The sequence below is a fragment of the Sycon ciliatum genome, chromosome 6 (assembly GCF_964019385.1).
Source record: "Sycon ciliatum chromosome 6, ocSycCili1.1, whole genome shotgun sequence".
Classification (NCBI taxonomy): domain Eukaryota; kingdom Metazoa; phylum Porifera; class Calcarea; order Leucosolenida; family Sycettidae; genus Sycon; species Sycon ciliatum.
The window spans coordinates 27,097,070-27,118,755 of record NC_088648.1 but is presented as its reverse complement, the minus strand read 5'-3'; the positions used below and the strand labels follow the sequence as shown (position 1 = coordinate 27,118,755).

At 45.6% G+C, this 21,686-nt stretch overlaps 1 protein-coding gene across 4 annotated transcripts in view; it reads left to right on the top strand.

The window, feature by feature from the left end:
- The window catches only part of LOC135819831 (sushi, von Willebrand factor type A, EGF and pentraxin domain-containing protein 1-like), a 57,475-nt gene extending 37,220 nt beyond the window's left edge, over window positions 1–20,255 (top strand). For 3 of the 4 annotated variants that reach the window (XM_065333114.1, XM_065333116.1, XM_065333113.1), the window contains 8 exons: window positions 560–736; window positions 891–1,064; window positions 2,185–2,358; window positions 4,726–4,896; window positions 11,845–12,015; window positions 14,375–14,545; window positions 16,146–16,316; window positions 19,192–20,255. In XM_065333114.1, the coding sequence (XP_065189186.1) occupies window positions 560–736; window positions 891–1,064; window positions 2,185–2,358; window positions 4,726–4,896; window positions 11,845–12,015; window positions 14,375–14,545; window positions 16,146–16,316; window positions 19,192–19,646 (1,664 nt within the window). In that variant the 3' untranslated portion in view covers window positions 19,647–20,255. The remainder of the gene's footprint in view (window positions 1–559; window positions 737–890; window positions 1,065–2,184; window positions 2,359–4,725; window positions 4,897–11,844; window positions 12,016–14,374; window positions 14,546–16,145; window positions 16,317–19,191) is intronic. The other variant, XM_065333115.1, reaches the window with a different exon arrangement.
- Window positions 20,256–21,686: the final 1,431 nt, after the last annotated feature.

Genomic DNA, 21,686 nt, shown 5'->3' with positions numbered 1-21,686 from the left:
ACAGCGCTGCCCCAAAATTACAGCGTGCAACAAAACAATCTTTCCTTGCAAGGGCACATTTTCGGCCATAACTCTTGAATGCCTGGTCAGATCGAAACAAAATTTTCAGAGATTTTGCACCTGTTCGTGCTCTCTCAACTGATGTAGCACTCGACATGAATTTACAAACTCGATTTTTCAGGGATTTTACGACCAGGCTGACCACTTAATTCAGGACTTCACAAAACAGGAAAACCTTTCAAAAACCAAAACGTTCTGAGATTTTTTTAATCCTGCACCCTCCCTTATCTATCATAACTTCCAGGGAGCAAACGGTGCCGGATTTTTACCCACATCTGTACATAGGGAATATTTGCATTCGCGAGTGGTCGTTTTTGGTTTAGTTTTGAGTTTTCCTTTTTGGTCAGGCTGAAAGCATGAAGTCAAATTGCCACTATATCCGGACAAATGTTAACTATTTGTGAATTGGTGTTGCTACGGATTTCGAATTTCATGTGCATGGGCGATCAAGTGAGGAACTTCCATGATTGCTTTCCCATTATTTTTTCTTCTTCAACAGGAATTCTGTGTCCGGCACCAATCCCTCCAGTAACAAATGGTGGTGTAGAGATGGGAGGGACCACATATTTGACAGTGCGAGGATTTTTTTGTAACCCAGGCAAAGCACTCAGTGGAAGTAGGTACACTGTTTGTCAGGCTGATGGAACATGGTCAACAGCAAGTCCAATTTGTACAGGTAATGACATTTGTAAAATGTAATTCTGACTGCATAATGCAATGCGATGGTGTATGCATGGGGCACCTAAATGGCAGATAAAGCTTTTCGTTCAGATGTGAAATTTCTTGTTATCTCTCTAGATAATTATGTTTCCACACTCTTATGTCCACAGAAAACATATGCCGGACTCCACTGACGCCTATCAATGGATATGTCTACATAGATGACACGACTGTTGGTTCAAAGGCAAGTTTTAGCTGCAATGCTGGATATCGGTTAACGGGTGTGTCAAGTGTTACATGTCTCACCAATCAGACCTGGTCTGCAATCAGTCCAACGTGTACAAGTAAGTAACAAACACTTTCCAATACATGTAATGCTTTTCTTTGTGCTGCGGTTATTTACACTGGCATGAGAGTCAGATTGAAGACCCTAAGGTATCAGTCACAATAAGATGCAGCCCAAGTTAACTTTTCCCTGAGCAGCTCGCATGATGCCATGCCCAAGAAATGCATGTTGAAGATCATTAAGACCAAAGCGGAATTTTAAGTTCACCAGGAATTCTCGAAAGCATCCAAAAACAGAATTCACCATATCAATAGGTTTGTTCCTGTACTTGCGCCCAAACAAACCTTTAAGCCCTTGACATAGCCAAAAACTTCCTCTTCATCTAACAGGCACCTCCTTATTGGGGCTCTCCTATTCAATCAGGTCATGCGATAACAGTGTCGTGCAATGTTATCGCATGAGCTGATTGTAAAGTAACTGGGAGTGTTAGTGCATGTTCTAAAGTAAATTGTAGCTCTTTGGTTCTCTTTTCTCCTTATAAATGAATCCTTGGCTCTCCACCCGAGTCACACAAATTTTTCATGTAATTTTAGCCAACTTTGAGGTAGATCACGTTCGATTTTAACGCTAGCCATAAGGCACTTAAGCATTTTTTCACGGTGGGAACCATCAAGCATGGTCCGTGACAGAATGACTTTCGAACATAATTACAATTTATAATTAATTATCTTCCAATGAAGCCTAAACCATGTAGTACAATAATTCCGTTCCTATTCCTCATGTCCATATCGGTTACCTTCAGACCATCCCGTTGGTTCCCATAATTCCCCAAGTTAAGTCCAGTTGCGCCACTTGGAAGGTGAATTAAACTTTGTACTGGGAGGATGTGGTTCTAGCATGTATGTAGTAATGAGTGTTTGATTTCGAAGGATGAATTTAGTGGCATAACCAAACCAGAATGTCTGGAGAGGTCACATGATTAGGTGCATTGGTATGGTGGTTCTGTCAATGTTCAGTGGTCCTCAGTGAAATCCAGTTGTATCCCTCAAGTTTGTGTCTTGCATCATTCTGCAGCCCAGTGTTCGCAGGTCTCTGGCTGCGCAACGCTCCGCACATACTGGAGTTACGTAGATGGATTTCATTGAGCATCACAGTATATTCTGTGTATTCACTTGCAGACATCACCTGCCCAGTGCTGGCTACACCACCCAATGCAATAGTATCTGCTGGCCCAGTGGATTTCCAGGCCAAACGTACATTCTCCTGCAGTGATGGATATACCCTGTCGGGGGATTCACAACTGGTCTGTCTGTTGAATGGATCTTGGTCTGCCCCACTTCCAAACTGTTCCAGTAAGTGCTTGTGGACATTCTACTCTCACCTTTCAATCACATCAGGATTAACCCTTTGCATGCTGAGCCCCTTTTCTCCAATCCACTGGCTTCCCAGCGCACTGACTCTCTTGGTGGAGTATGCATTCACAGCTCCGAACGAAATTTATTCTCATTTCACTCAACCTTGATGGATTTTCATCGTCCTAGGCTCGTTGGAAAGGTCAGGACCAAGCGAATCCATCCTGGCAGCTCTCAGCTCCATAGACACATCAGGGACACTTCCACGTCCTCTCCAAACTACTCCACCATGCCTCGGAACGGCACCACAACTCCATTACACATTCTTGTTCGGCTTGTTGCCCAAATTCAACACATTTTCACAATTCAAACTGCGCTGCAAAGCTCAGATCCAAGCGCTTCATTTGATGTCCATCACGCATGCGCCGTGCCAAAGGGAAATCCCCTGGCACGCTCCTCAACAAACAGAATTCAAGAACAAAACAATTCGCGTTCACTCTGGGCCGTGATTTTTGTGTTCATCTTGTCGCCGCTCAATGAATTCTTATCCTATCGCGAAGAATTTATCCCCGGAAAGATGAGGCCAAGACCTTTCCAACGGTGTATTGAAAATCGCGGTGCGTTTATGTTTGACGAAGTTACGAAAGTTTGTACACTGGTCTATGCACTGCGATATATCGCGCGAATTTTTTTGCGAGTTAACTCGTACGTAGTGGATCAGGTCATGCATAAAGTGCGAGTTAACTCGTACTCAGCACACAAAGGGTTAAAAAATATTCCCACATGACACTGGGTATGATGCTCCATGTGTTGGGGCCTTAAGTTAATTTGGTATGCTTAAACCTGAGGGACAGATTTCTTTGTCATAGATTGGGAAACTGCCCGAAATCGATGAAAGACACAACCTGACATGCTTCCGACGAAGTTTTGGGAAGCGTTCTGGAGGCAGGGTACAAGAAAATAGCCCACTCTTTTTTCATGGTTCCATTGATATCCGCACACTAAAAAAAATTAAAAAAATCCGTGGTTACCATGGATATTTACCGCTGAGCGGGACATTTGAGAGATTTAATCCATTCGATGAAAATAGCTCAAGGCCTTGCTTTTCCGCCGAATATTATAATCATCCGCGGCTTCCAATGGATTTCTTTGAGTTCCCTTGTTTTTTATTGCGCTATGAAGTGGAGCGATACTCTAGATCTGGCCTGATGCAGCTCTGGCCCAGGAGCGTGGCTGACAGACTGCCAGAAGCGAATAGTGACAAAAAATAGCTAGTGTGGGTCAGATTTTGTTCATTGTGCGTATCCAGTGTGGCCGTGATGAAAAGTAGAAAACATATTCCCGGTTTATAACCTGCGGATTGTTCCCCCAATGTGACCGGCCCCTTAGATCAGCATCAAGAATCAAGGTACAGATACAGATAATAATTTTACATAAGATACAGAAATCGGTTAACTTTTCATTTGCATGGCTTTCCGTGTCCACTAGGAAATGTGATGACATTAGGATAGCAATGGTGAAAAAAGTATCACCGAAGTCGTACCAACCTCTTCTTCACAATGGTGACAAAGCTTCCAAAAATAATTATATTTCACACAGATGACCGCACATTGTATCTGCTTGTGTGTGCGCGTATCCATGGCCATAACCGATTTATCCTCATTGCGACGGATTAGAAAAGGGGAAAGGTCTGCGACTTAATTCACTCTCACCATCAGTGTGCGTGTATGTTTGTGAATGTGTATTAGACTGCTAAAACAGACACGCTAATTTGACTATTCAATTTACCTCGACATGCTCTGGTTAAATCCAGATGTACAGTGTCGCTCAGTGATATCCAGTCGTATCACTCAAGTATGTGCCGGGCGTTGAGGAGCGTTGAGGAGCCCTGAGCAGCATCGTGTTTAGTCCATGTTATTTACCTGCGAGTGATGGGCAAAGTCACCCATTATCTTCATTATCTCCATTATCTTCATTATCTTCATTGTTGCAGACCGTCAAAAGCAAGTGCGGTGCAAAAAGAATTGTTGTATGGGTTCATTTGACATTTAGAAGCAACAATGTGTTGCTGGAATGTTTTTGATACTTGTTGATAGATGGCATAAATGCGTGAATGCGTGAAAAAGCAGTGTCTGTTCATACTTAGGATGCTATTTTTTCTGAGAACCAGTTTACAGCCGGTTGACTGGAACCAAAAAGCGGTTAACCCTCCAAGGACGAGATACCTCGCCATGAAACAACCACCCCTGAATGGCCAAGGACGATGTAACTCGTCATGCACACGGAGCATATATAAATGAGCATAGACCACTGAGGATTGGCACTCACAGCATATGCTGTATTTTCTTTGGGTCCTTTGTGTCACAGGAGTACCAGAATGCCCTCAGCTAATTGTTACTAACGCAGTTGTGTCAGGAGGCTCAACTAGAGTTAACGGTATTCGCAACATCACATGCAATGGCGGCTTTGAGCTTTCGGGTCACTCGTTGGTAACATGTCTACCCAGTGGGGAGTGGACTACCTTGCCAGTTTGCAATCGTAAGTGTTCGCTTTTCTGTGTTTGCGACATAACCAATTACTCTAATTTCAGAAATTTTCGGAGCTCAATATTTTCGGTATGAGGGCAACATGCTAGGTTCGGTGAACAGAAATTTTCGGTACAGAGAAGCAGTTCCCCATTGGATTATGTGTGTTAGTGTTTGTTCGGTGTATTGAAATTTATGTATGAAACAGACGCACCGAAAGTACCAAAAATAAAAGTACACCGAAAATTTGTGAAATTACAGTACCTAATTTTGAACCCGAAAATAGTTGCTGCTCCGCTACTGTTGTGGACATTGAGATCGATTGAAAAATCAAGCGGGCATGGGGCGCTGGTAAGGCAGTCGCGAGCAATGCATCCCAATATCCCAACCTGCTTTTAGATTGGAATAATATGAACTTCCGTTTTTTTATGTATGCGATAAGGCAGTACCCGTATTTTTCGGAGTATAGTGCGCACCTTTGTATAATGCGCACCCCCAATCTTCATTGGGGGTGCTCACTTCAATCTTCATTGAAGTACATGCATTTCATATTCGAAGCGTAGTGAGCACCTGCGATTTAGGGCCTAAAATAGCACATCTAAAGTGCGCACTATACTCCGGAAAATACGGTAAGGGTGCGATCTTTGTTCCTTTAGCGGGATTTCAATGTCCACAATAGTAAGATGGTCATAACAACGGTGAGAAACGTAGCACGTCCTAGGACGTGCGACTGCCAAACAAAATGCAAAAGTACGCCATGACGGTCAATACGCTCAAGGCCTTTACTTTAGATATAGTGCTCGAAGTTGGATCATGGAACTATCAAAGCATACCTTGGCAGCCATAACGCTTGCTTCAATTTGAGAATCACTGAAGCAGCCGAGGAAGTGAGCAATCTGGCAGCTGGTCGTAAATTTGGCATTGATTTCATTTCCATACATTGTACTTCCTCCACGTCATCGAAATTGTCGCAGTTTGACTTTTGATATAAAACGGGGTATATACTCACCAGCAGTCGTACCACAGTTAAGGAATCGAACATAGACGATAGTCATCAGTATAGGACGACGCCAAAGTTCTATTTTCTGTTGTTGGAAGCTGAACATTTTGAACAAGATGCGATTTCTTCGCTGATGTTGCTGCGATGGTACTTTCGACTCGCTGAGACCAGTCAGGCGTTGCAGCCTGCACATTTCCCGCGTTTATAGCAATTCAGTCAAAACCTCGTCACTGTTTTACCTGAGCTGGGGTGAGAATGACTTTGTGGAACAAGCGGCAGCGCTTGGAGAAACATCGAGGGGTCAGCAAACTAATGCATGCAAGAGCGATAAAATGTAACGCTCTTGCATTCCTGCAAGGAAAGCTGAGATACCGAGTAGTAAGACAGTACCTGCAAGGGTCGTGTAGACTCTGCGTGTACACTGTAGTGCTAGTCATGCACGTGCAAGTACCGTACCAGTGGCCGTGATGCTGAAAAGAAGTGCACGCTGGACCTGATAGTACATTTCCCTGCATGAGCAGTGACCACACAGCTAACATGAATGGGTATCCCACGGCTAAAAAAAGTTCATTTCAAGATGGAGGTGATTCCGAAGACGGTAATCAACCGACCTCGCAATGATCGTGTATTCTTACTGCGTTGCTGGTGAAGTAGAAATCATCCAGAGCTAGCAGACGACAAGCATAGCAGCTCTTGTCCTGTGGAGAATGTCAAAGCGTTCGAGATGAGGCGCGACCAACTATTTACAACCTTCCTGGATATTTCGCCGAACGATATTTTTTCGTCCATTGACATCAGCGACGACGAGGCCTTCAGCTCCGTGTGAAACTCTCAGTCCCACTGTCCTGGAACGTTACTCTAGACTTCAACCTATCATCCTGTGCAATAATCTTTGTATGGTTGAGCTTATGGAGTTGTCAGTAACACGTGACAAGTCACTAGTCAAACTGCGACAATTTCGATGACGCCGAGGAAGTATGCAATTCACGACAGAAAGCTGTCACTGTGGCAGCATACTGTGTGTGCAGCGAGTCGAGGAGGCAGCGTGCACACAATTATGGTACATCAGGGCCGCTGGAATCGGTCCGGTCGGTCCGGTGATAACCGGCAGGCTTAAAAAAAATAAAAATAAAATTGGCCTTGGGATTCCTCTAAAACCGGGGAGGAAAACTTCTGGGTACATACATGTCCAGTGTATTATGTACTATCAATCATGCATACATGCACCCATACTCCCATAGTTTTGCCCGTAAAAAAGGCCGTTACCCCCGAAAAAAGAAGAAAAAAACCTCCCATAGTAGGCCATACATTGTACAGTCATGGACATTGATATCCATGCAAATTTATTCCTTGTAGTGGGTTCTGAAAACTCGTGAAAGGGCCAAATTCTGCTATTTCCGACCGGATTTGTCAACAAATTCACGGCCGAGATCCCCCCCCCCCCCCTCAAACCGGACCAACTCCGCCCGCCTTCCGGTAGGCCTGTACATATCTGTACTCCGGGATTATACTGGTCAATTGAACCTCTTGTATTGTGTGTTACAGTCAATAAACAACCCCGGTGTACCAAAACCAACACCTGAACGAAAACCCTCCTCAAAACCCACTTGCCATGCTTCTGCTACGTTAAACCTTACATAGGATATCTCTACTCCAATATACGTTCTCTCTGCTGCATACGTTACTATAAAATTAATAATAACGAGAGAGCTTGGAAGCTCAGGGCCCTACGCTATGCTTTCTTGCCTATCTCATCGCGCATGTTATTAGAACTGATGGAAATGTTTTTTTCCTCTGATTGGCTACATCATTTTATTGCAAAAACGTTTCAATCAGTTTGAATATGAGTTAGGCAAAAGTATTCGTAGAATTTATTGCGAATCGTTATTTTTCTCTCTCTTAAACGGGCTGTACTCGGATCGTTTTCAAACCGTTTATACGAGAACGGCAAATTGTTTTGAACCGTTTACACGAAAACGAAAAACAGGCGATCAGCGGCCTGGAGAGTGGAGTTATCACGTGCTGGCTTGGCGCAAGGGCGGGAAACAACACATTAGTTAAAGTTGGTAAATGCTGGTGGTCGCAAGGGTTGGGTATTTCCCACGAAATATAGTCCTGTGCGGAATGGTTTCCATGTCCGCGCTCTGTTTCCAATCGTTTTCACTGTTTTCACCGTTTACACGAGAATGGAAACGGTTCAAAACACTTTGAAGTGCATTTCCATTTCGTTCCGTTTAGGCATCGTTTTCGGGCGTTGTCGTGTTGTCATATACCAAGCCGTACCGCTTATCGAGACAGATCAGATGCGGTAGAACCCTGGATATGAAAGAGCAGCCATACTTCACAGCATACCGGTGCATTCAGATTTCTCTCATGATGCGACGCTTGACACGCGGCGCGCTATCTGGGCACTCGTAAATAGCCAATTTGATAACAGTTAGACTGAGGCCTGGAAAGGGCAGCCATACTTCACCGCATACCGGTGCATGCAGATTTCTCTCAGGATGCGACGTTTGACACGCGCCGCGCTTTCTGGACACTCGTAAACACCCAGTTTTCCTGGGGCCTCGTTCGACAGACTTGACGAGAAGGATCTCTGTCTTAGCTTGCTTGACCAGTATCGTGTCTACTCTATGCAACTCTTGAATGATCGATGCACTGCACTATCAGCCTGCATGCATTCCCCCGATACACTTTGCATACATACTCATTCTCTTGATGGTACGGTGCTCTTGATGATACTGGACAGGTACGGGATAGCGCCAGGCATGCCGATGGCACAAACAAACAAACAAATAAATAAACACCAAATTAAAGCTGTGTGGACCCTGGCTAGCCCTGAAGTAACGTCTTCGGCATAGCTACGGGAATAAAATGTTAATTTTAGTGACTTATGCATCAAAGAGAACCTATTGAAGTTGATGTACTCTCTTAAATGTCTAAGTGGCTGCAATGGAGTCTGCGGGTGGCTAGAATTTTTTGTAGTGATGTAGGGGATATTCGAATTATTCGAATTTTCTAGAAGACCGTTCTTTGATTACAAAAGTTTTTTGACTTCTGTTTTCTTCTTCTCCGAGAAGCTAGAGAAAATAAGAAAGTATCTTTAAATTGTGACATTCGGGCCCAGTCACCAGAGTCCCGATGCACCTAATAGATGTTTTCAGCCATGAAGAGCAGATGCAGTTTTTGCCTCTCCCTGGATTTGAAAATTTCTATCGTGTAGGTTCATTCCTTACGGGCAAGCGCAGTGAGTGGAATGCCTGTAAATCAGTAAGCCGACTGAGTAGTTGTATTGGTAGGTGCTTTTTCCTCGTCCCACCATGGATCTCGAGGAGTTTGCAGTTATTACAGATGGTCAGCTCAAGGAGTTCGTCAAGTCGTACAAAATTTCTGACCGTGCGAAGGCCCCCCGATTAGAGCTGCTCTCGCCCCTCCGTACGCACAAGCAAGTCGTTGCAAGTCCGTCTGACAATAATAATGATGCTCACGAGGGGGATGGGGAGGTGTCCAACCTGTCAAAGGCCATTGCAGAATTAACATTACTGATAAAAGATCTACGCAGCGAAATGGCTCAAATTCGGGAAAATTCTAGTGCTGAAATTCAAGCTTTTGAGGGAAGGGATAAGCTGCGTGGTGTACGGAGTTCATTCAATAATATACGGTCACGGGGTCCAAGTTTGAACATGTTGGACCATCACGAGCAGAGGCTTGATGAACAAGCTACATGTAGTGCTAGTACAACTACACGTACAAGAGATGCTAGGTCCCGACCTGCACCTCCACCTCGGACGTACAGTAATGCCGTCTCTACCAACCCGGACCCCGGCCCTTCTCCGTTTCAACTACCCCGTACACGCGATGTATCATACTTCCACCGCCGACCAATACCAACTGAGAAACTGTCTTCGGGTGAGAGGGTCAGGTGTTTCCCCCTTTACGCCGGCAATCTAAACTCCGGAGTTTCATCTGACACCATTGTCCATCACTGCGAACGCAAATCAGTCCACGTTATCAAGTGCTCGGTATCTGAGACGAAGTATTTTGGACTTTCCTTTGCCCATGTTGTTGTCCCCGAAGAGCATCGGGCAACTGTTCTCAGGGAGGACTTCTGGCCATCAGAGGTGCGCGTCAGGGAATGGAGATTCAAATCAGACCGCATCGCAAACGAACCATCACCCACCCTAGCAAAAGGCTAACCATTTGAATTATTCTGTGTCCCACCAGACTTCAACTCTAGATCTCCACGCACCCCTTTTGTTTCTCGTTCAACTACCTGTCTCACCTCACTTCCCATTGGCTGTATCAATGCCCGTTCACTTAGGACCAAATGTGCCGAACCGGTAGATTTTTGTGCCACAATACTAATTTTTTATCTTAAGAAGTGAATAATATAAAGGATTAATGGGTGAGGCAGTTTTCTGGTTAATATTCACTTCTTACAGCAGATCCTATGTCTAATTTTGAACTTTGGATAGGGGATGCCTAATTGGCTGGACTTTATACAGGAAGTGTTGTCCACATAAAGACCCTTTTTAGTTGATTTCAAAGTTTGGCCTCTGTTCAGTTGATTTTGGACAAATGGACTCTATATAGGGGTTCGACATCATATAGGGGCTGGACGATCTACTGAGTCCAACATAGAGAATATTCTTTCGTTCTTCAAAGCAATATTCGAGAGAATATTCGTTGGAAGAAAACATACTTGGTCCGCCCAGTTAAAATTGGCGCTTATCTTCTCACTTGGTTTTTTGGTGTTCTGCCTGTGCCACACGGCATGGAACCACCGATTCACCATCCGAACATGACCATTGACCATTGCATCCGACGACATGGCAGCACAAACCATCACAGAAGTTGCGATCGGTTCGTTTGAGTCTTTTTGACGGAGCTGCCGCCGACGAACACTTCCGTCAGCGCAAGAAAACAGTGCAACCTCCGCTCGAGTCCGTAAAATAGGTCAGGATGGTCGCATTTCAGAGCGATGGAGAATACAGTTTCTGTCTACTTCCAGCTGTCTGATGGCAGGGATTGTTTACCCCGGGGAGGTATAGAAAAGCTGAAAAAGCGCTTCGCGAGCTTGAATTTCAGTGCTTGCACAGTACAGCGCCTAGTGAAGGGCTATCACCAGCAAATCGCTGACGAAGAAACTGCAGCTCATGTCGATATCTCCAGGAAGTGAGACCAATCCGGCGGACACACTTTGAAGCTCACAGAGGACAGGGCAAAGGAGCTAATCAAATGAAACACCAAGTCCTGAGAGAAACACTCGTGCAAAGGACTTTCAGGAAACTAGCCGAAAAGCCTGGTGCACGGCGTTGTAGGTGCAGTACGCACAGGAGCTACATCAAGCGGAAGCTATCACTGCGCTGCATGTACAAGCACCAGCGGCTCGCGTGGGTACGGTGCTGATCAGCAAGTACGACAAGCGCAAGAGGCGATTTGAAAAAAGGACACTGATATGGCGTTGCCTTTTTGTCTCGAACAAAGTCGCTTATTGCGACGAACGGGGATAACACTTACAGTCAACATGCGGGCAGTCTCACTCAGCTTCTGATGGGAAGGTGACAGGCACGCACTGCCTTTGAGCGTGATTCGAGACGAGGAGAAGTGGAACAAGCTATGAAACGACCCGTGCAGCAGCTGTCCGGATCGTACATTTTGAGCTCTCCAGCGACGATAGTGGCGAGGAGGATGTGTAACTTGCTTGAATTTTCGACTGAGTTGCTTACTGATATGTAAATAATCATGTATATAGTGCTTTGTGATCGTGGCTTGCTTCAAATATTCGTATTTCTTTCCTGAGATAAGTGTGAAGATAAGCGCCAATTTTAACTGGGCGGACCAAGTAGTTCATTACATCACTATTTTTTTTCTTGTGAATTGAAACCATTATATTTTGCACAATCAAGGGCCAAAATTCATAAGGTGGACTGTACTTTCTCTTGGTCTCTTGCCTTTCAGGGGCGCCTGAATGTCCACTGTTAAGTGTTAGCAACGGAATCGTGTCAGGGGGCTCAAATACAGTGAACAGCATCCGCAGCATCACATGTAATGCCAACTTTGACCTCTCGGGAAACTCAATGGTCATATGTCTAGCCACCGCAGCTTGGTCGTCAACTCCTGTGTGCAATCGTAAGTGTTTGCTATTTTCTGTTTGTGAAACGTACCCATCTACAATGGAACGTCTAATATCCTTTGCTAAAGTCACAGTCCACTTCTTGTGTGACAACTCGCTAGTAACCTGCCAGCGGATCATAAGTTTGCTTTTCATTGTTTGCCCATACATTGTATGCATTTCGTGACAGAAAACTGTTAGCGATGCAACAAACCGTTCGTGCTGCAAGTGAGGGAGACAGTCTGCACAAAAATTTTAACATGGTAGATGTTTGTACTTCGTGACTACAAGTTTCGTGCGGGTGGCATAGCGACCCTCAGGTGTACCAACAACTCATATAATTTCAACTGTTCCAGATGTAACCGCAACTCGTGTGCGTCTTCAAGTACTTTCAGTATATACCAGCAGACATTATACTTTAGCCCATACACAGCTCAGCTTATTTTAGATTTGTTTGGCTCTCAGCTGGTTTCCAACACAGCGAAACACATCTTCTTGATCATCCATTTCTTTTCGACACTCTCGTACACACCACAACAACAACAACAATAGTACTGCAGGGTCGTAGCAACAGCTGCTCCAAGAACAAAAAGAACTGTACAGCAGCAGTGCAAGAACAAAAAGAAGACTGTCTTCAGACCAGCATGCACCTTCATGTGCATGCTGCAACTCCGCACTGTGCAGCCAGTGCGTACCGCACTCCCAGCACAGTCCGTGAACTCTGGACTGTGCACTCGCGTTTCGAAAAGAACAGCATTTCTTGTTTACTTTGTTGCTCTCATCCAACAAGAAATGAGGCATTTCCTTGCTGTAGCTTTTCAGGAAGTAGAAAGTCATTCGCCATTATTGGTGGTGCGGCACTAGGCTACAGCAAATTAAATGTTGAAATGCTTTGGGTACGGGAGCATATACCCAGTGTGCTGACAATGCTCAACACCCCAAATACTTTGAGTATTACGAATCAGCTTGGTTGACCACTCTTTCCGGTTCCTGTCAACATTGTCTGCATTCGTGAAAAACTCGCAGTGCCTATCGCAGTTAAAGCACTCTGATCTTGATGCTTTGAGCTTGTTTAACCCTTTCCATGCCGGGCCCCTTTTCTCCAATCGGCCAGCTGTCTAGCACACTGACTCTGTTGGTGTAGTTTGCGCGCAGAGCTCTGAACGAAATTTAATCTCATTTCACTCCACCTTGATGGATTTCCATCATCCTGGGCTCGTTCAAAAGATCAGGACCAAGCGAATCCATCATGGTATATCTCAGCGACATAGACACACCAGGGCCACTTCCACCTCCTCCCCAAAGTACTCCACCGTTCCTCGGAACGGCACAACAACTCAATTTCACGTTCTTTTTCAACATCTTGCCCAAATTCAACCGATTTTCACGATTCGAACTGCGTTGCAAAGCTGAAATCCTAGCGCTTCATTTGATGTCCATCATGCATGCATTATGCCAAAGGTAAATAAATCCCCTAGCACGCTCCAAAAAACTGCGAAGTCATGATCAAAAAAATTCTCGTTCGCTCCGGGCCGTGATTTTGGTGTTAATCATGTCGCTGGTCAGCGATTGTTTATCCTATCGCGACGCACTAGATATCCCCGGAAAGATGAGCTCAAGACCTTTACAACGTTGTACTGGTTGTGGCGATGCGGTTTTGTTTCACGGAGTTACGATAGTTTTTACACTGTTCTATGCACTGCGATATAATGCGCGCTCGCTCCCGGCCATGATTGCGGTGTTCATCCTGTCACCGCCCAGTGATTCTTTATCCTATCGCGACGAACTTTATATTCTCGGAAAGACGAGCTCAAGACCTTTTCAATGGTGTATCTATTGTCGCGATTGCGTTTATAGTTCATGAAATTATGATAGTTTGTACACTGCGATATAATGTGCGTTCGCTTCGGGCCGTGATTTTGGTGTTCATCCTGTTGCCGCTTAGTGATTCTTTATCCTATCGCGACGAACTTTATATCCCAAGAAAGATGAACTCAAGACCTTTCCAACGGTATATTGGTGGTCACGATGTGTTTATGTTTGACGGAGTTACGATCGTTTGTACACTAGTCTATGCACCGCGATATAATGCGCGAGTTTTTTTGCGCATGTATGCGCTCATGGCCAAGCACGTCATAGTTTCAGAGTGCATATATGCCCTCATGGCTCGAAAAGGGTTAAACGCCTTGTCGGTCATTACACTTCAGTGCAATCAGTTAGTCCAGTAACTTTAAACTTCACTGAAGATATCTAACAAAATTGCAACAAACAGATAACACTTTGAATGCTCATAAAGAACAACTTACTTCTTGGCCCTGATCCAGGTTCGCTGTTCGCAATGTGAATTGTGTCTCTTGTTATTCTGCGGTGTTACAGCAGTGGCAGAATGTCCCATGCTCACTGTTAGTGATGCGGTACTGGCTGGCAGCTCAAATACAGTGACAGGGGTTCGCAATATCACATGTAATGCCGGCTTCGAGCTTTCCGGTAACTCAATGGTCACATGTCTTCCCGGTGCGGTGTGGTCTTCCACACCATCTTGCAATCGTAAGTGTTGTGTATCTTGTACTTGGACTGTTTCCACTCAGAGCATACTATATCCTTCAACAATCGGTCTAGCCACTGTTTGACCCGATCAAAGAAGTTCTGTTTCCAATGTTTCTACATTGACAAAAAACGAAATTGACAGAAATAACATGATATGCCACATCAACTAACCCAGCATCAATTAAACAAGCATACACATTATTAGGCAGGGTTTCCCAAGAACTACACTGTTTCAAATCCTTGCAGCCATTCGTCTCTGGCATCTATACTTCGTCTTTACCTTGATGAAAAAAAAACCGGTCCTAGGCTTGGTAGGAAATACTTAGACTTGTCAACTGCAGCAATACTGGCCCATAGCAGTTCTTAGGATAGAGCCCCTAAACTCAAATGATTGCAACCCTGTTTCCCTATTATATGGGCCGCGATCAGCTAAAACATGTCTTTGGGGTTTCGTAAAAAAGTTTGGAAATGACGAAATGAAAAAAATGTATTTTTTGGAGCGCGTTCACTCTGCACTTCATTCAAATGATTCATGATGTGGCGATCATCTTCTCAAATTTTATTCAAACACCTGTTCGGCGTTCTACTTCAAGTAGCTGGCGAGCAAAGACTGACAATGTCCGCATCTAGTGATACAAGAGCAGCTCGCACGGCCAGATGATCGCTGTGCATGGCCCAGGTTTGTTCAGGTGTCTGCAAGTCCGTGGCGGCGGGTCTGCAGAGCGACGCTGACAATTTGTTGGGATCTCATTGATGTTGATGTCGACAGCGAAGCTGAATCGTCCCCGTCGTCTCCAGTAGCGAAGAGGCACAAGTTGTGGGCTAGTACATAATCATTTAGGCGGCGAACCGGCTGCCTTACGACGTTACTTGCGTTCAGCTCTCATGAGGCGTCTGACGCAGTCTGGGAAACGCAGGCGACGATCGAAAGTGTCACTGCCAGAATCGAAAGAGTATGCAAGTGCAGCGCCGCCCAGCGCATCGTGTTGCTTTCCAGGAAGAACTTGGGCCATGCCTTTGAACTGATGTCGTTGACATGCTCAAGTCGGTGTCAACATCTTTAGTTCCGTTGTATTGTGCTCCGCCACAAAAGCCACTAAGTAATAGTTTGTCGCTTTGTGCCAGACTGTGCGAAAACTGTCATTTTTTAAGTACATATTTTGAAAGCGGTGTTTGGGGCACTTGTAGACTACTTTTCTGCCCTGTATCACCTTCAAGGGGTCAAGTAAGGTCCCAAGAACTGTTTTCTAGAGGAAAACAAAATTTGAAAATTTCCACCCTAAGACATGTTTTAGCTGGTTGTGGCCCATATATATATGCAGTTTCCTCTGACACAAAAAAGCGATAATACTCATGAAAAGGACACACATCCCTTGCCTGTATTTCAGCTGATGAGACGGCTTGAAAGTATATTTGTGAAACCAAAAGCTTTCATGATGTTCGTAATGAGCCTGAAGTGTGTCCTTTTTATGAGTAATAATTATATACCTGCACATACATTTCCCCAGTGATGCCCTATCAACAAACTCCAATGGTGGAGCCAAACTACGGTTGGCTCTTAGTGTCACAAAAAATGTTTCTGTGATGGCTATTGTTGCAGGAGTTGTGCAGTGTGGCTCACTGCAAGTGTCCAATGGAAAGGTCTCGGATGGAGAGAACACTATCGGCAGTGTGCGAACGGCGACATGCAATCTTGGATACGAGCTGGGCAGTGATCAGACGGCAGTGTGCTTGGCGAATGGCAATTGGTCTAGCAACCCCGTGTGTACTGGTGAGTGTCAGAACAGTACTCTGATGGATACCATTTCTAGTTTGTTGAGCGGGGCAACGGAGGGGGGGGGGGGGGAGTTGAATCTCTGGGGGTGAACTATCCCCTGGAAGGGTCAAATGTATTATACTGACAAATATGGTGGGGGGGGGGGGGGGCAGGGGGCACGATATGTGACATGGAGATTGTGAGGTGAAGCACATTTTCATTTTCATACTATTATTATTATACAACTCTGCATGACTGGACCTCCCCACGGAAGGCAGAGATCTGATGTTTGTTGGCTTTCATGATGTCTGGTTTCAACTAGGCCGACATTTTGGCCAATGCTTCGACACAAACTCCGGCATGATATCGGCGAACTTCATGTGACATTTTGGACTGCCTGCTTATGTCTGGTACACGCTAGGCCGATTTTTTGGGGGGACTTGGAGTTTCACGTCAAATCGTCAGACAACAGCGAAAATCACCTGTTGTGGACGATATTGTCGCACAAGATTTCGACAGTTCTGTGGCAATTTTTTTGTCATGCCAGTATGATTTTCCGTCGAAATTTTGGCTGGTCATTATCAGGCCCAAAAGTCGGCAAATTTGTGGTGTTTATGGTGTTTGTGGTGGCTTGGACCTCCAAACAATGACTGATGGTTTTTCACCATGACACCAAAGGCCGTAGGCAGAGAACCGTCTGCACTGGATTGCTGCTAGACATCTCTTCACGCCTTTGAACCTGAAGCTTGTGCAAAACGATATTATTTCCGCTCTCTGGAGTCTACTGTCGTCCAACTTTGTACTACCATTACATGCGTGAACACACAGGACAACTAGAAAGAAGAGAATCATGGTTCGCGTCGGACTCCGCAGTGTCTTTTGCATGAGTAGGAACGCGCAGAACTAGTCTAATCGAAACCGCCAGCCGTGTAGTGCGAACACCTAGTCCGACTCTTACGACACAGTCTGCCGATTTCATGTCGGAGTCGGCGCCGTGGCAATGGCTGAAAAATTGACCAAGTGTGGAATTAGGCACAACATAACGGCGAGCAATTTTGCTCGTCTGTCACACACTCACACGTCGTGGACCACGGTAGTCACCAAGGAGGAAATGATATTGTTTTACATGAGGTATATTAACCAAAGCGAGAAAAAAAAGCTAGCATCTACTTATGATCCAGTGTAGCCAATTCATGCTGTGGACTGCTCACGTCTGTTGTGATGGAGAAAAGCCGTCAGGGATTGGTTGGAGGCCCGCTGCAAAAGGTGCAAGGCCTATAATGAAGCCAACATTTTGGCCAAAATGTCCACTAGTCCATACTTGGTCGAAAAAATCGTAGGACTAGGAACTCGCCGCAAATTTGTCGGTGACAGATCGCGGAGGATTTTAGTGCTGATAATGAGGATTGTTGGTACGATTCTATGTTCGGCCGAAAACGCTATGCAGTGTTAGCAAGGCAAAAGACGTGTGTCACCCCTGATAAAGCCACTACTATAATCCATTGCCAACGTGTTCTACACATTTGTGTTCCTCTTGACTGGCTACTGTATAAGTCCGTAAATAAGTCGTACACTCGGACAGAGTAGCAGAGAAGGTAGTATCTTGCAGTTGTATATGCTACAGGCGCCATCTCCGCACCATACCTGTACTTAGTTAGGACAGTATATTATTTTATCGTGCTTTACGGCGAGCTCAGACTTTCGAAAAAACTGATGGAAAGGGACAGTTTCAAAGATGATTTGATCACGTAACTTTACTGGCACTTTGCCGGCGGAAAGGTGTTACTACGCCGGTTGCTGCGGCAGTAACAACATTCCTTCAGCCTGTAAAACCCGGTGCTGAGGCTGGGGGTACAGAATAATTCCTTATCAGTGCAGCGGTGGGAGCTGCAGAAGTAACGATAGCTTATCGCCGTTCACGGTTTGACGGGATTCTCGGTAGTCTTTAACCCTTTCAGTGCCAGGCCAGATATACGCTGTTGGTCGGGCCATTCAAAAAAAAATAGATTTTTTTAAAATTAGTTGTATCAACTCAAACCGACTTGTTGCCCTGCGCTGGCGTAGCTTGTGCTGCTGCGACCTGCTCAAACTCGACATCGACATCTCCGATATCCTCAGGGCCGTCCAAGGCGACCACAGCAGTAGGTACGACATCGACCACGGCGGACTCGTCTGCGAAATTTGTTCCGTCACGATCGTGGGTGCCTATGTCCGAGTCTATGAATGTCTGAGTCTATGATGGACTGGAGCACCTCTTCAGCCTACGTGCAGCGACTCGCCGTGCCTGAGTGACAGCTAGAGAGACCTAAAGTACGTTCCGTCAATCAAATTTTTCTGAATCGAACAAATTTTTTTCGCCCGAGCGCTCTGAATGTATGCTGCTGCGCGCTTCCCTACTCAAACACGGCGAGTGAGGTCTTATTCAGCAGGGGAAAATCTTTAGTTTCCCCTCGAAGAGCCACAATATGCCAAGCTAGATTGTAGTGCATGGCCGGTGAGATATAGTAGTGCGTACTACGGGGACGAGATATCTCGTCCTTGGCCAATCGCGCGGGGGTCTGTAGGACGAGTTATCTCGTCCTTGGCACTGAGAGGGTTAACGTGTCCTAACTTTACTTCACAGAGCCAGAGAAAGAATTAAGGGAGCATTTGAAATTTATTTCGGGCGGGCGTTTTTTTAAAAGTATTCTGAAGTCTTCTGTTGCCATTGGTTACTTTTCAAACTCCCCTCGAACGCATCTGCTAGGGTTGGTTGCCACCCACTGTCTTTATATTGCCCAGCGTCACCACAATGCATTGAAAAGTTACAAAGCATAACTACAAGGTTGGAAAACGGAATCTTCGCTAGCAGCTATTCTTTCTTTCTGCTCCATTTCCATGTACTCTGCAGTGATAGCAACAACTGTGCCGCCTACCGTTCAAGGAGCAACAGAAGCCTCGTCGTTCTTCAGTCAGAGCGGCAGTGTTGCTCTCATCGCTGTGATTGCAGTCCTAGCCGTGCTTCTTATACTCGCCATCGTCGGAATCATCGTAATGCGGAGACAGTCGCCAGACCGTAAAGGCGAAATGACTGTCACGTTCAACAACAAGGGAATCGACGGGGAGGTCGCCACGGTCTCCGAAACGCCACAGTTGTCCAAAATGCCTCGATCCGACCCCTCGGGTGTGAGTTTGTATGCCACACCAGCGAAGAATAGCCCGGCGCCTCAGAGCAAGCAGGACATCACCTACGCAGCCGTGGAGTTCGGCGGGGGTGCCAGGAAGAACACGGTGGTCGCTCCCAACCCCCGCACCGATGACACCACCATGTACAGTGACGTGACATTTAAAGCCCCTACTTCTTAGGTTACTCACGCAGTTGCTAAGAGCTTGGCTGAATGTGTGAAGCAAAGTACGCGTCCCTTAGGGTACGTACTGTATATGAATTTCATTTCAGTAGTCTCCTTGTGTTTGTGTTTAATTAGAGTATGAAATGTATGACATCATGTATGACATCATGTATGACATCATGTCAGTTAAACTAGGATATGTGTGTGCAAAAAAATGTTATCATACCTCTACAGATTTCTGATAGTAGACTGAAGCTAACAGTCTTGGCATGTCCATCGCATGTCCCGTTTTCTCTCTCACATGTATTCAGGCTTGCGTTGTGCATCTTTTGTAATGACATCAGCAAGGTGTTGGCAGGAAAAGAATTGTGGCTCTCTTTGTTGGAATTTTCGTTCAAGTATGGCGGTTCTCTGCTGATTTATACTATTTTTTTACATAATTGTTTTCTTCCAACTCCTACTGGAGTCCTCCCCAATCCATTGGTGTCGAAATTTAAAAATTCCATATGTCCAATTATTTCAAGTCCCTAAAACTTCGAAATCTTCGAAATGTAGAAATATTCTAGGTCATATTTCCTTAAATGGCTATTATTCCAATGTAGAGAAATATTTGCTTTGTGATACATCAGTGGTCTTGCCTGTAACTTCGTGTGTGTGGGTGGGTGTTTGGGGAAGAACGGATGGGGGGGGGGGGGGGGGGGAGTGACATCGTCAATGGATTGCATGTGTTTTATTTGGAGGCCATCTCGGTCACCGTTTAGGTCCGTTGAGGAGCCGCAGCTGACGCCTAATCATACGGTGGTGGCGTCCCACGGAAGCGGAAAGGTGGTTCTTGACCAGGGAGTTGGGCGACTCCTTGTTCTTGACCTGCCCGGTACGCGAACCCGTCGAATTTATTATTATTTATTCCCGTAGCTATGCAGAAGACGTTACTTCAGTAATGTCTGGCGCTAGCCAGGGTCCACGCAGCTTTAATTTGGTGTTTGTTTTTTTGTGTCACGCCTGGCGCTATCCCGTATCTGTCCCGTACCGTATCGCACCATCAAACACAGCTGGCCATTTGATGGCTCCAGTATCTGTCCCGTACCGTACCGTACCATCAAACACAGCTGGCCACAAACAGCTGGCCGCAATATTGGTCGTATTATGTACATGTATACGACTCCCTGTGTGTTGCAACTGTGCTTGAAGGGGACGGTTGCACTTTTTGTAGCTCCGTTTTATCTGAGTTTTCAGTCGTTCCCCTTACTTGTCTTGCCAAGGGGGTGGCTCTGGTTCCACCAGAGTCGCCCCTGGCGTGTTTCTGAATTTGCTGGGGCGAGGGTTCCGCGACGCGGTCGCCAAGACAGTGTCTTTTCAGTCACGACCGTTGTTGTCCTCGTCTCTCCATTCGCGGTGGTGTAGCTGACCCCCGAATGGTTTCAAACTGCGAAGCTCAGAGGAGTACAGTGGTGGCAGAGGCATGAGCTGTGAGTGGAGACGGTTGCTGGAGATGGATGGTGATGTAGGGAGAAGAGTTACGCTGCCTGACGGCGCGTGGGAAATGGTTTGAACCTACAATTTCAGTTCGAGCGCGGTGGACTTCTAGACGAGATCCCTTTCCGTAGTAGTGTGGATGACGGTTGGACATTTTTTAGCTCCGCGGGTCGGAGTATTTTGGGTGTCGTGTAATCAGTACTAATCACCCAGATTCGGCGCATGCTGAAGACCTCCTCTCCTCACTAGTGACTAACACAGACATGTCTAAACAGCTAGCAAACCCCTGGATTACCTCCGAACGACGCAGGAGACCCAGTCCCAATGCGGAATCCTCACCTGATTTCAAAAATTCCAAAAAACAAAAAAGGGAGCAACAACACATCGACCCTGGCCAAAGCCAACCCCTTGCCCCAGCACAGGGCTCACGCTTCAGCCCAATGGTGTCACAGGTTACCCAATCCTAGCGCTGTCCTCCACACAATATCAGTGAGAACCATACCTTCAATTGCGGAAATACCAAAAAAACCAAACAAATTACAAAAATAATAATAATAAATAATGGAAGTCGCGAATTTCA